Source organism: Delphinapterus leucas, chromosome 2 (genome assembly GCF_059928025.1).
Source record: "Delphinapterus leucas isolate spDelLeu-1000000601 "Yukka" chromosome 2, BTC_Dleu_Yukka2, whole genome shotgun sequence".
NCBI classification, from domain to species: Eukaryota; Metazoa; Chordata; class Mammalia; order Artiodactyla; family Monodontidae; genus Delphinapterus; species Delphinapterus leucas.
The window spans coordinates 99,683,162-99,698,744 of NC_143130.1; the positions used below are offsets into that span (position 1 = coordinate 99,683,162).

Sequence of the window (15,583 nt, forward strand, 5' to 3'; positions counted from 1 at the left end):
TTATGTCTTCTGGCAGCATTCATATAACTTGCTAGCTAGGGTTAAATCTCACACTCTTCATATTTCTTGACAGCAACAAAGTAGTCTAGTCCTTTTGGCAAGGCTGCTCCTCTGATGTAGGATGCTTCCAAGGTGAAGCTGTTAGCATTTATTCATCTATTCTTTCATTCAACAAATATTTACTGGGTGCTTACTCTATCTTAGGAACTTCTAGATTCCTGAACGTATCAGTGAACAAACAAAAAAAGTACAAATAGGAGACAAATTATAATCAGGAAATAAGTGTTATTAAGAAAAGTAAAATAGCATAAGGATACAGTGATGGAAGGGTTGGTATTTCATTTAGAGTGCTCAGGGAAGGCTTCACAGAAGAGGTGACCTGAAGTAAGGAGCAAGCTCCAGGAACATCTGGAGGAAGAGTGTTCCAGATAAAAGGAAGAGCAGATGCAAAGCCCTTAAGGCATAGATATTCTTAATATACTTAAAACATAGGAGGTCGAGGTATTAAGGAGCTTGTGAGTAGAAAGAATAGAAAATAAATCTGGAGAAGCCACGAACAAAATCATGCACAGCTCTGTAAAACCTCTGTATGTTGTTCTAAATAGGATGTTAGACTTTTATAAAGTTTTGAACACATTTGATTTGTATCTTTTTAAAGGATCACTTTGGTTACTGTGTGAACAGATTATTAGAGTGGATGGGAAGGATAAGAGTGGAAGTAGGGAAATTAGAAGACTATAGCAGTAAGAAAGGATTAACGTCTGAGAAATATACTTTGAATGTAGTGTTTACAGGATTGCTGATTGACTGCTGATATCTACAGTATGAGATTGAGAGAGGAACGAGTCAGGATAGCTTCAAGTTTCTGCCCTGAGCAAATGTATAAGTGATATACCATTTACTTATATGGGAAACACTGGCATTAGACTTAATTAGAGTGGAGGAAGGGGGATAATCCTAACTGAAGTTCCAATTATGGGAGGACCAGAGAGGCTGAATGAATACATGCTATTAGCCTGGTACTTGCCCAGGTCATTACAATAAGTCCCCAACAACGTACATAGCCTGAGAATATATGTTTCTTGCGACCTTAAGTAACCTAATTAATCAGATCTATTGGCAGGGAACCTTTCACAATCTGTGTCTAACTTGAATATTTCAAACGATATTTATTTATTTGCTGTGGTATGGCTGTATTGGGACTTGCTGGAAGAAAAATTCCCAGATGATCTAGAAGGTTTTTTATTTTCTCTTTACCCCCTGCTCCCATATTCAAGTTTTTAAGATAAAAACAATTAAATTTTAGGTTTATCCAAGAATGCGAGGGCACACACTGCTGAAATGATCAAGTCTGAATTTCATTAACCTTCTACCTCCTTTTTAATAAATCTGTAGTTCTACCTAAACTTCTCTTCAGTCTAGAAAAATGAAGTAATTCCTCTTTCAGTGTAATCCCTGTGTCCTTGATAGTCTCCTTTGGGTCTTTATCAATTATTCTCTCTGTCCCAAATCTTTAACTTCTCACTTTCTTTAACCCTTCAAATTTTAAACATATTTATTTCCTTGGCCCTCCACCTTCTAGCTCCACCTGCTCTCTAAAGGAAGGCCTCTGTAGTCAAACTTTTGAAAGGAGCTCAGACAAAAAGAAAAATGTTGTTTCTTCTACTGCCATGAATGCCTCCTAATCCCACTGAAACTATGCTAGGGGTATCAATTACCTTTACAGAGATGAATCCAGGATTCATCCAGGTCCTTTATTGGACCATGTAATTGCAATACATTAATTAACTACTCCTTCACCTACCTTTTTAACTCTCCTTCTCAGGCTTCTGAGACATTATTGCCCTTTCCTAGTTCTCCTATCTGTTCTTCTTCAACACCCTGTCTTTTAACATTTAGTGATCCTCAGTGTTCCAGCTTTGAATACTATTCTTCTTACAAAGTAATTCAAACTTCTCTCATAGTTTTAATTTCTATCGTTAGATAATGACTCCCAACTTTAAGTTCAGTCCATATCTCTCCCTGAGCCTCAGATTTAGAAACAATATTTGAAGAGACAATGGTGGAGAAATTTCTAAATCTGTTCAAAGATATCAGCCAGATTCAAAAAGCTCTATAAACCCAATAAAAAAACCTAGTACCTAGGCATAGCATAATAAAACAGCGAAAAGCCAAAGATAGACAGCATTTCTCAATAGCAATGATGGAAAAGTGTAGATAATGGTGTGACATCTTTTAAAGTGGTGAAAGAAAATAAATGACAACTTAGAATGTGACAGTCAGCAAAACATCCTTCAAATATGGAGGAAATAAAAGATGTTTCCAGAAAAACGACAACGAAGATTCACCAACAGCAATAAGCAGCCAATGATCCTACATGGTAGTATGGTAATAAACAAGGGATTAAAGAAGAGCCAAAAGCATAAGTAGACGGATAAACTGAAATCAATGTTGACTGTTTAAAATATTATTTTGGGAGGTTATAAATACATACACACAGAATGAATTTCATGACAACAACAACACAAACGGTAAATGAACAAGAGATAAATGGCATTAAGGTATTGTAGGATCCATGCATTTTCCAGAAGTGGTTTAAAAAACAATCAATTTAGGGTAGATTCTAAGGAGTTAACAATGCATATTGTGACCTCTAGGATTACAATAAAAGCACTGAACTGTATTATTAATTATCTAATAAAAAAGAAAAATTAAGTAGTTAAATATACCTGAATAAGGCAAGTGGAGGAAATAATGAACAAAGAAAAATGGGGCAAACAGAAAACAAGTAAGATGGTAGATTTATACTATATCAATAATTGCAGTAAAAGGAAGGAGACAAAATACTCTAAAACACAAAAACACCCTGAGAAAAAAACGAAACCCAACTGCATATGGTTTAAAAGAGACATCTTATATATGACATATAAATGTTGAAAGTACAAGGATGGGAAAACACACACTGTGTAAACGTTAGCCAAAAGAAAATATCAGACATAGTAGGCTTTTAGGCAAAAAGTATTACCAGAGATAAGGAAGGATATTTCATAATGACAAGAGAGTCAATTCAACATAAAGGTATGACAATTATAAAATTACAAGCAATATATAATAGCCTCAAAATATATAAAGTAAATAACTGATGGAATTAAAACAAGATGATTCTACCATCAAAGTTGGAGATTTTTAAACATACCTTGCTCAGTTACTGACAAGCAGGTTTTTTTAAAGTTAATAAGGATAACAAACCTGACCTAATATATAGAAAGAACACTACACACAACATCTAAGAATATGAAGTCTTTTCAAGTGCACATGGCACACGGACCTTATGTTGAGTCATTAAATAAGCCTCAACAAATGTTAACGAATGAAATCATTCAGAGTATATCCTTAGAATATCTGCAATAAAAAGAAAAGTAGAAAACCCCAAATGTTTAAAAATCAATCCATTTCTGAATAATAATGAAAATATGGCATATCATCATTTTGCCAATGACTAATGTCAGAAGCAGGGTAGTACACAGCAATTGACTGCACTATCCATTCAACTTCTAGTATGTTTGAAATTTTCCATAAAAAAGGAATAAAAACCAAAATCCTGTAAAAACACTTTCTAAAAAGAATTAGAAAATCAGCATAGTCCTGAATCTGTTAAAGAAGTCGATCTGTAGCTCAAAATCATCTGATAAAGAAAATTCTGGGCTCAGATGGCTTCACCAGGAAATTCTACCAAACATTTAAGAAAAACAACAAATTTTAAACTTTTCCACAAACTGCAAAAAAGAAACACTGCCCAATTTGTTTCATGGAGTTAGCATACCTTGATTACAACACCTGCCTGGGATTTTATGGGAAAAGAAAATTATATGCCAATCTCTTCCATGAACACAGACATAAGAATCCTAGATAAAATATTATTAAACCCAATTTTATGTGTGCATATGTTTATATGTGTATGTATAATGAGTATTATATGGCAACCAAGATGGGTTTATTCCAAGACTGCAAGGTTGCAAACCAATTATTACAATTTACCAATCAACAGAATCAACAAGGAAAAAAATTAGAATCATCTCAATTACTGCAGAAGCATGTCATAAAAAACAGTAATGTGGGAATAATAGATAGATACCTTAATCTGTCAAAAGGATCTATGAAAACATACAGCAAATATCATAGTTAATGATGAATGCAATGAATATAGAAAGCTTTCCCCTGAGATAAGGAACAAAATAAGAAAGTCAATCCCCCCTGCACTAGAAGTCCTAGCCAGTGTGACAAGAAACAGACATTTAAAAAATTTACAGATTTTAAGTACAGAGTTAATAAATTAGTTTAACAATGTCTCTGGATATAAGATCAATTTACAAAATATACTTATAATAATTAATAACTAAATAAACTTACAAAAATTAAATACCTAAGAATAAATCTAACAAAAGATAAATGAATGAATTTACCATTTCATGGATTAGAAGATTCAGTATTGTCAAGATGTTAACTTCCTCCAAATTAATTTATGAATGCAATACAATGTCAATCAAAATTCTAGAAGTTTTGTGGAAATTGATAAGCTGACTCTAAAATTTACATAGGTCCAAGAACAACAAGATCTTAAAGGACAAAGCTGGGGAACATAACTCCCAGATCCCAGAAATATTATATAACTACTGTTACTTTAAAAGTGTGGTACCGGTATAAAAATAGACAAATAGGCTAAGGGAACAGAACAGAGAATAGAAATAGATCCACACACATACAGTCACATGACAAAGCTGAAAATGCAATGCACTTGTTTCAGAAAGCATAGATTTTTTTACTATATGGTGCTGGATCACTGGCTATCCAGATTTGGGGTTTGTGGTGCAGGGAGGGAACCCTTGACCTCCTAATCTTATACCACTTACAAAAATCAAACATGAAAGAAAAAATAATAAAGTTTCCAAAAGACAACATAAAATATCTTCATGGCTTGGTGAGGATACTCAAAGATTTCATATACATGACACAAAAAGCACTAACCACAGAGGGAACGATCACTAAATCACTCTTCTATTAAAATTAAGAACTCTTATTCAGCAAAAGACATTATTAAAAGAGTGAAAAGACAGACCACCAGAGAGAAGATATCTGCAATATATATATCCAACAAAGGACTTATTTCCAAAATAAACAAAAAGAAAATGGCTATAAATCAATAAGAAAAAGACAACTCAATATTAGATGTGCAAAATACTTGAATAGGTGCTTTACAAAACAGAATTTCTAAATGGTCAATAAGCATATAAAAAAAGGTGCTCAACAGCAGTAGTAATCAGGAAAGTATAAACTAAAATCACAATAAAATACTACTTTACTTCCACTAAGTGACTAAATTGGAGGGAAAAAGGGGGAGGGGGAAAGGGGGGGTGCAATACCAAGTATTCAGGAAAATTCCCACGACTAGTGGGAATGTAAACCTGGTACACCGCTTTGGATTTTTTTGTTTGTAAGTAAAAGTGACACTCCATAAAAATGCACTGTGTTTAACCTGTGGTTTCTTGTGTCTTCTGGCACATGAATGTGTACCCAGGTTTGCGAAACAACAAACAAGATTTAAGTCCAAGATGGTTTGCAGGACATAAAACCCCGACAGTCTGGCTCTTGTTCTCTTTGCCCCTCTTTTTCACCCTCCATGTTGTTTTCCCCCTAGATCATGCATACCTCTGCTCATACTGTTCCCTGCTATTGACTAAATGTTTGTGTCACCCCTGCCCCCCCCAAATTATATGAAACCCAAACCCCCAATGTGATGCTATTTGGAGATGGGGTCTTCAGGAGGTAATTAGGTCATGAAGGGTGTGGTCCTGGTATGACAGGATTAGTGCCCTTTATAAGAGACACCAGAGAGCTTGCTCACTTGGGCGTTCTCTGGCACTGAGACAAAGCAGCTGTCTGTAATCCAAGAAGAGAGCCCTCACTAGGAATCAACCGTGCTGGCACCCTAACCTTGGGACTTCCAAGCCTTCAGAACTGTGAGGAAAAAAACTTGTTATTTAATCCACCCAGTTTATGGTATTTTGTTATGGCAGACTATGCTGACTAAAATTCCCTCTGTTTAAAACATTCATCCCCTCGTTCCTCCTGTGTTTTCCCCCCCAATTTTCATCACCAGCCCCACCCTCTTCAATTAGTTAACAATTTTTCTCATCCTTGAAAAGTTCAGGTGTATCTTAAGAAAAAACACAAACTCTCATCTTCCACAACGACTTCAATACCCCTATCCTGTGCTCCCAATCACTATGAGCACGTATCTATTACGCCATCATAAACTCTTTTAGAACAGAAACTGTGGTTTATGTTCCTTTGTATCCCTCTACTGGATAATGAAAATGTAACTAACACCTTTTCCCCTTTATCATCAAAAAATTTAAAGTCAAATTTATGACTCAATTATTAAACCTGTTTAGGACATTATGACATATATGTATTGTCTCATTCCGGATTTGATTATAAATCTTATTCTCCTGGGTTTCTGTTGTTCTTTGACTGGTAAAGGGCAGATGGTCCTAATGTTCTCATCTAACACATCCGATTTCTATAAATATGAATAATATATTGAAAAATATTTATTTTCTCACCTGATTGGCTTGGCTTTGCAGGTAGACTCTTCTGGCATTCAGATCTTCAAAGGGAGAAGGCCTTGAGCTTCTGTAAGGCTCACTGGTTATAACTGTCTCTTGCTGGAAGAGATGATCTTTCACTAGAGAACTGGAAGTATCCTCTTCAGCTGCCTAATGGGAACAATCCCCAACTCATTAGTTACCAGAATGTAAAAAACAACAACAAAATAAGATACCTGCACTCTAACAAAAATTTAGCAAATCAGTAAGTATGTACCACCACCATCAATGTGTATGGCAATTCCCCAAACTCAAATGTGCGTTAGGAAGCCATGTCAAAATAAAATAATATGAATTAAAAATAAAAATCAACTTTATAAGCAAAATGGACTTTCTTAAAAAAAATAACATAGGAAGAATTAGAAGGCTATCCATGCCAAGTGAGAAAGATATCTAATTACAATAAAGCTGTTAATTATAACTAAAAGTGATATATGTACACAGAAAATGAAGAAATTATGAGGAAAAAATACAAATCAATAAAATTGTTACTTTGCAAGTTTTTTTTAAAGAACTTTTTTCTTTTTACACAGTACCAAGGATTGTGCTGTATGATACGAGGGATCGAAGAAGGAAGACAGTAGTCCACGTAATTTTAAAAGTAATTGAATGAGTGAATTAATTAATTAGCCTGAACTTGCTGATTATTTAGAAGGATTCAAACCATATACAAGACTCAGTGAAGGAGATATGCTCAATCAATGACAGTCACTAACAAAATGCTTTTGGAATTTCATAAACAATATTTCTGTGAAATAAATGTTGAATAAGTGAAACTTAGCACATTACAAAACAGAAAGTCCTGAAAAGGTTTTGTTTCTTTTTTTTTTTTTTAAGAAATGAGATAACTCTTTGTTATTATTTTTCCTGTTAGTATATAATTATTTGGGAAGAAAAAGTGACAGCCAACTAAAATTACAGAAATACCTTTACTGGCTCACTCTAAAGTAATTTAGAGTAATCATTATAGGGCTAATAATTTTAAAGGTAGAAACACTTACAAGCTTTTTTATAAAAATAAAAAACATTAAAATTTGGTATTACTTCTAATATTAAGCAATAAAGTTCATAAAAGTTATTAAAATTTGGTATTACTTCTAATATTAAGCAATAAAGTTCATAAAAGTTATAGCTAAGATATTATAAATTTATAAATGCATGTTCTGGTCCTTGCTCTGAAACAAAGAAGCTTTGTGACATTTAATTTTTCTGGAACTCAGTTTTTTCAATTCAATAATTATAATACCTATACTGTTTTATGACATGGATTGTCATAAGGATTTAGTGAGATGGTAATATATGTGAAAATGCTCTGAAAACTAAAAGCTGTTATTTTATCAGGAAGCAACTAAACTTTAAAAAATGTATCTGAGAGTCTCTTGTCACTTAAAACTACATGTGTCAAACCCAGTTAATTGCTATTTTTAGCTAATTTTCCTAATAGTTATATCAATGTGTTATGACAGTTAATGCTAAGTTATTGGAAAGGAGGTGGCTAAATAATGGTATTCAGCAAACATTCTTTCAAAATTAATGATCAAAACTGGGGAGAGTAAAAAGAATTCAGGAAGCATATTTATTTGTTCCAGGGAGTTTTCAAAATAAATGACCCAAGTAACTGTCAAAAATCATAAGCAAACTGAATAGAAGAAAACAACAATAACAACAAAAAGGTTTAGAGAAAGGGCCTAGGTTGGAACCTTGTCTTATCCAACTTGGGTATGAAATTTAAGCAATTAACTTCTCTAAATCACAGCTCCTTTTTATTATAAACTGGGTATAGTATTTGTATTAAAAATCTCAGGGTTAGTTGAGATACTCAAGAGATTAAAAACTATAAACAAGCATAAACTGTATTAGTAGTGATCATAAAGTAATTATGCTTTTAATGGTGACAACTATTTTGATCAGGTTGTCTTTACTGTATTCTAATCTAACTGAGAAGTCATTTAAGAATTGTAAAATATAATAAAGCTTACTTAAAAATCTGTATCTGAACAAATACAAAATGTTTACATGACCCAGTGTTTTACTGTATTGACTGAGGTTAATTCTACTTACATTAAACAGTAATAAATTTCATTTTGATTAAAAATAAATACATTATTTTTTAAAGGGAAATATCAAAAGTATTGTTTCATTATTAAACAAATAAAATGTGTATAGTATTTGGGTAATAAATGATTTAGTTCAACTTAAAAATGCTTACCAAAATACCTGGAATTAACCTATTAATTAGAAATACTGGGACTTCCCTGGTGGCGCAGTAGATGAGACTCTGCGCTCCCAATGCAAAGGGTCCAGGTTCAATCTAGATCCTACATGCATGCCGCAACTAAGAGTTCCCATGCCACAAAGAAGGAGCCCATGAGCCGCAACTAAGACGTGGTGCCATCAAATAAATAAATAAATATTTTTAAAAAAAAGAAATATTTCATACTACACAGTGAATTTATAACTATACACCTAAATGTGTCTCAGCTAATAAAATAACTAAAACATCTTTCAGGTGTCTGATATGGTAAAAATAAACAAACCAACCCTCACTGTTTGAAAATGTAGAGTCTACAATCTATAATAAGGGACATATTATACATGAATTGTCAGAAACTAACATTTTTAGAGAATCCTAAACAGGAAAAGACCATTTTCCTACTACCTATGTCTCTTTCAGCAAGTTTAAATTTAGGTGTATATTAAGTTGACAAAGTATTAAAAAAAAGTGGTGATAAGGAAAATGGTCATTCTCATTCACTGCTTATTCTATACACAGGAGGAAAATCCGGACCAACCATTTCTGAAGAGCAATTTTAGTAAAATGTATCAAAAGCTTTTAAAACATTCACACATTTTCACCACTTATTCAATCTAGTAAAGAAAAAATTGTACTAAATGGAAAGAGCTTTAGGCACAAAATATTTTTCTCAGAATTTTTTAATAGTAAAAATGAAGAAATAACCTTAATGTCCTAAATTAAGGGAATGGTTATGTAAATTATGGTATGCCCACTTAATGGAATGAGCGGTCATTTGAAATTAGGTTTATGAATACCTACTTTGTGGAGAAATGTTTAATGTTAAAAAATCAGTATATAAAATTTTATTTATAGTATTATAACCATAAAAAGATGAAAGGTTAAAAGGATATAAAACGAATGTTAGTATTATTCCTTGATGGTATGATTATAAATGATTTTCCAATTTTTCTAGAGCTTATTTATGTTTATAAGGGCGATTTCTTTTAAAATCTAGGTATATACTTTCCCCCCTCCTTTTGATATAGAGTCATAATATTTAAAAATACAATACAATTATATTTTATCAAAATAGTCAAGTAATTCAACTGACTAATGAACCAGTCACTTGCTTTTTGGCATAAGTAGATTCCTCCCTCCACCCCCCCCGCCACTCTGTATTTGAGATAATAAACTGAGACATTGTTCAATCCTTGCCCTAAACCCTTCTGGATTCATGCAGAATATCTCTTTTGGTCAGTAAAATAAAATAATTTTCTAAACAAGCTAATCTTCTGAGTGTCTTTCAAATCCATTTTCTCTTCTCCATATCCACTTACCTACTCTCTTCATGCAAGCTCTCATTATCCTTTTTTGCCTCTCTTATTTTAGTAGGTTTCTAAGTGATCTCCTTGTTTCCAGTCTTGTGAAAAGGCTAGGCATGCAAATCTGCTGGTTTTTCTACTCAGAATCCTTCTAAGGTATCCAATTATCAAAGCTCTATTGGGGAACCCTGTACACACTGGAGAATAGAGGGCCGAGAATCATTATTGTCTGAGGAACGCTTTCAAGATACATAATTTACACAATCCATAGAAATGGGCTCTCTCACCCCAGAAGCACTGAGGTACAAGACAAAGTCCAACTTTATTTCACAGGAAAAAGAAATAGACAACAAATACATGAAAAGAAGATGATGGACTTCAATTAAAGACTTAAAAATGTGATGACAATTTTTTATACGGACTAGAAAAGATGGAAAATATAATAATACTCAACACTGGCAAGGGTATGGGGAAACAGGATATTTTGCACTGTTGGTGGGAGTGCATTTCTTCTTTGAGAAAGTGATCGTATATACAGATACATACACAAATAATCATCGTAGCACTCTTTTTAACAAAAAAAGAAAGGGAGAAAACATCCTATGGCTGTATCAGCACAGGACTGGTTAAAAAATTATGGTATACATATATGATAGAATTCTAAAAGCCATTAAAAAGATCTGTATGCAGTACTCACAAGATATTGCTAAATGAAAAAAAGCTAGGGACAGAACTGTCAGTATGACATGATTCTATCTGTCAAATTGATAGGATGGATGAATAGGTATTTTAAAATTTTATCAGTTTAAGGAAGGATATACACCAAACCACTGATATTTCCCTTAGGAAATATTTTATATAAAGGACTATAGACATAATAATATAAAGGTAATAAAGTGAATATGTGTATACTTATCACCCAACTTAAGAAAGAGAAATAACCAAGACAGCAAATATTATATTATCAAGACAACAAATAATAGCATCCCCCACCTCTACCACTTGGATAGGTAAATATTATCTTGAAGTAGTTGTTTATTTTACAATTTCTTACTGTTTTTTACAGCTTTACCACATAAGTATTATTCCTAAACAATATTTAGTTCTAGATGCTTCTGAATTTTATTTGACTGGTATCATGCAATTTGGGACATTTTGGAACTTGCTTTTTTTGCTCATTTTTTTTCATGAAACTTATTCATGTTGATATATGTAGCAATAGCTCACTCATTTTCACTTCTTTGTAGTGATGATAGCTAACACCTATTAAGCATTTTCTATGTAGCAGACATTGTCTCAAGTACTTTACATGGGTTAACTCATTTCATCCTCACAACAACCCTTCGAGCTAGTTAGCATTATTATCTCTCTATTCCACAGGAAGAAACTAAAGCTCAAAGACATTATGTAACTTGCCTAAGATAAAACACTTAATTTTTTGCTATTTCAAACAAGGGTGCTAAGAACATTCTTCTACAGGCCTCATGATACATATATACAAGAATTTTTCTGGTACATATCCAGGGGTGGAAATGCTAGATTATAAGATACACGTATGCTCTGATTTATAAAATAAAAATTATTTTCCAAGGTGGTTTTAACAATTCATATATCCACAAGCAATGTTCTATATTCTCACTAAGACTAGGCATTATCACAACTTTCACTCTTATTTATGGATATGCTATTTAATTTCTATGATAATGGACTAGTCTTACTAAAAATTACAGTGTTTTCTTTTCATGAACAAGAAATTTTGAGAATGAACAAAAGAACTAACAAATGAATGCATAGGTTTGTTACTTTACCATGGCTCCTACTCTACTGTTTCATCATCTCTTTTTGCTTCAGATGTACTGTTTCTCTCCAGTACTGTCTAACATTTCACACTTCTGATTCTTTGTACATGTCATTTCCTCTGCCCACAAAGACTATCTTCAATTTTTCCACTAGAAAAACTCCTTTTTAGAGTTTGGGATTAACATATACACACTACTATATATAAAACAGATAATCAACAAGGACCTACTACATAGCACAGGGAACTCTACTCAATATTCTGTAATAACCTATATGAGAAAAGAATCTGAAAAAGAATGAATGTATGTATATGTATAACTGAATCACTTTGCTGTACACCTGAAACTAACACAACGTAAATCAACCATACTCCAATATAAAATAAAAATTAAAAAAAAAGAACTCCTTAACATCAGCCATAAACGCCTCAAAAAGTCTGTTAATCTACTCCAAAGTTACTCCCTCCCCTGAACATCCTCAAAAATACTTATATCTATCACCCTATATTCTAAGTGTTCTTTTATTTGTATTTTTCCTGTGAGCCAGTAATGACTTTCCCTCTGTTTTATTCCTAGAACTTAGAACTATACCTGACACACAGTGAGTACCCTATAAATAATCAGTGATATGCAAATAACCACAAGTCAGATCACATTATATTAATATAGACCCTTGGGAGTAACTTTGGCAGTAGAAAAAAATGTAGAAAAAGAACTCCTTAAACAACAATGAAAAGTCTTCACCCACAAAAGAAATAATTTTAATAACTGTTAAAAGTTCAAATTACACAAAAAATTCTTCACACACACCCCCATATGGAATAGCACCTATTATTATTTGACATGTATCTTTCTAGACTTAATACATATATATATGTTTATAGTCTATGTATAATTTGATTCCTTTTATATATTTAGGTCTATCCATGTAGTGCTTTCTTTTACCACAAAACATACCATGAACCTCTCCCTGTGTCAATATATAAAGATGTACCCTGTGCTTTAAAATGGTTGCAAAGAAGTTCAATATTTGTATATGTTATGTATTCTGTAGGCAAAACTCAAATTAGGGGCATTTAAATAGCTTCCAATTTTTTGGCCATATACATTTCAACACACCTCCTTATAAATACATCTTGGTGCACTGGTAGTATTATTTCCTTAGGATTAATTTCCATTAATACTACAGAGTATAAGCTACCTTCTAGCAAACTTATGTGCCCTTTGAAAACCTCTCAAGAAAGACTATTTCCTCACACCTCTACCCACACTGGGCCTTATCATTTAACTATCTCTGCCAAACTCATATAAGAAAAAAATTTTAATTGTTATTTTATGAAAAAGATTATTTGTACCATTTCCATTATTAAAATTAATAGTAGCCAAAACATTTTTTAAAACTTGGATCAGACTGAGTAAAAAGTATTCTGGCTTAGTCAAACTTGAATGTTTTTTACTGGATTAAAACTCTTTAAAGGTAACAATTACTATGGGAAAAGGGGTGTAATCTCAAGTTAGGTGGTGGAAAATGCCAAAAAATCTTCCACAAGAGCAGAAAATCTAATGTATGATACGCACAAAGGATGTACATACATTTGCATGAGCTCCAGCTTTTAAAAAGTTGTCTATAGCAATAATATACATCCACATTCAATGCTTTTAGTACTGTGCTGGCATTGGCTCATCTGTATTACCTAAAAAGTAAACCATGCCAATATTTCATGTACAGTGGAAATCTGTTCCACTCTCAGAGGCTGGTATAATAATTATTCTTCTATGGTTGCTCAGAGATTGTTTAGCTTTTTATTTCTCCAAGACTATTACAGCAATTTTGTGTGTAGAGGCAAAAGGATGCAGTATAAAGTAATAAAATAATTCTAGCTGTAGTTCTCTTTCAGAACATAAGTCTAGATGATAGCTGTAGAGAAAATACAGATTTTGCTTTTCTCCTTCCTTTGTCCCTTCTCTCTATATTTATTCTGAGGCAGAGAAAACAGCATTGTTCTGTAAACTTTTTAAAATGTATGATTCCCAATAAACAATATAGTGCGAAAAAAACTGATATCAGTTGTTCCAAACTTTCATTCTTGTAGTTGTATTATCACGAATCACAGGTTTGAACGTGTGACTGGGTCATATTCAACAAGAGAAGTTTTAAATAATTATATTATTAGTTTACTTTAGCATGATGAAAAAATTTTAGATGCTCTTTGATAAAGAAATCTTATATTGTAGCATTGCATATGTTAAAGATGCTATCAAAGCTATTCTTTTGGTATTTAAAACTATACAGTCAAATTATGCAAACTCAGAAAGCACAGAAAAGGAAAAAAATGACTAACAATTCTACAAGCCCAACAAAATCACTATTTACACTTTGATGTAGCACCCAGTAGCAATGAATTTTATATTTGACCACCAACGTCTCCTATTCTGTTTGCTAGATTTCTTTAGTTACTTTTTATTAGTTTAAGAATAAACTAGGGGCTTCCCTGGTGGCGCAGTGGTTGAGAATCTGCCTGCTAATGCAGGGGACACGGGTTCGAGCCCTGGTCTGGGAGGATCCCACATGCCGCGGAGCAACTGGGCCCATGAGCCACAACTACTGAGCCTGCACGTCTGGAGCCTGTGCTCCGCAACAAGAGAGGCCGCGATAGTGAGAGGCCCGCGCACCGTGATGAAGAGTGGCCCCCGCTTGCTACAACTAGAGAAAGCCCTATGCACAGAAATGAAGATCCAACACAGCAAAAATAAATAAATTAAAAAAAAAAAAAGAATAAACTAAACCTTGAATTTTCAATTTTGCATGTCTATGAGCTTTGTCTAAAAATACTAATAGCATATATAGTATTTTGTTTAGGCAACCTGAACACAGTAATCAGTGATGAAATAATATGGAAGGCATACGAGAAAAGTACCAACATATAATGTCCAGCAAAAACAAAAAAGAAAAACAAGTCCTCCACCTTATTAATCAACAGAAACTACACTTTAAATGAAAAGTTAGTTTGGCTTAAATGTGGTATTAGGTTTTCAGGGATTGTTTATTGTCTGCAAATCTGTTTTTTAGTTAATAGGCAGGCAATAGTTGCATAGTTTCTGCTAACTATATAAATCTTTAGACAATCCTTTAATTGGTAAATCTATTTCTAGGATTTTATCCTAAGGTCACATTCAGAAGTACCAACAAAAATTAATGTACAAGACTGTGGAAAATAAAGTAAATGTTCAACGAAACATGAATGGTTAAATAAACTGTAGTATAGTTACACAATATAATGGCAAAATTCAAAGACTCTGAAATCAGACTGTGTGGGTTCAAATTTTATGATTTGTACTACTTAAATTCCAACCACCACTATCACTACCACTACCAATACAAACAAAAATCCTATCAAAAACACAATCCAAATGGAGAAGAGACTGATTCTGATGGCACTTTTAAAAAGTATGTATTTGAATATAACATGCAAGAACAAAGGAAAACTTAAGCAGAAGAACCCAAAATCTTAATAGCAATTACCACTAGGTAGGGATAAATGATTCCTGATTTCTTCTTTA

The 15,583-nt window shown here is 33.0% G+C and overlaps 1 protein-coding gene across 3 annotated transcripts in view; it reads right to left on the bottom strand.

Annotated features, from left to right (window-relative positions):
- SPRED1 (sprouty related EVH1 domain containing 1) overlaps positions 1 to 15,583 on the bottom strand; it is a 120,218-nt gene that overhangs the window by 24,068 nt on the left and 80,567 nt on the right. For all 3 annotated transcript variants that reach the window (XM_089907389.1, XM_022587513.3, XM_022587514.3), the window contains exon 5: positions 6,624 to 6,776. In XM_089907389.1, coding sequence (XP_089763515.1) covers positions 6,624 to 6,776 — 153 coding nt within the window. The remainder of the gene's footprint in view (positions 1 to 6,623; positions 6,777 to 15,583) is intronic.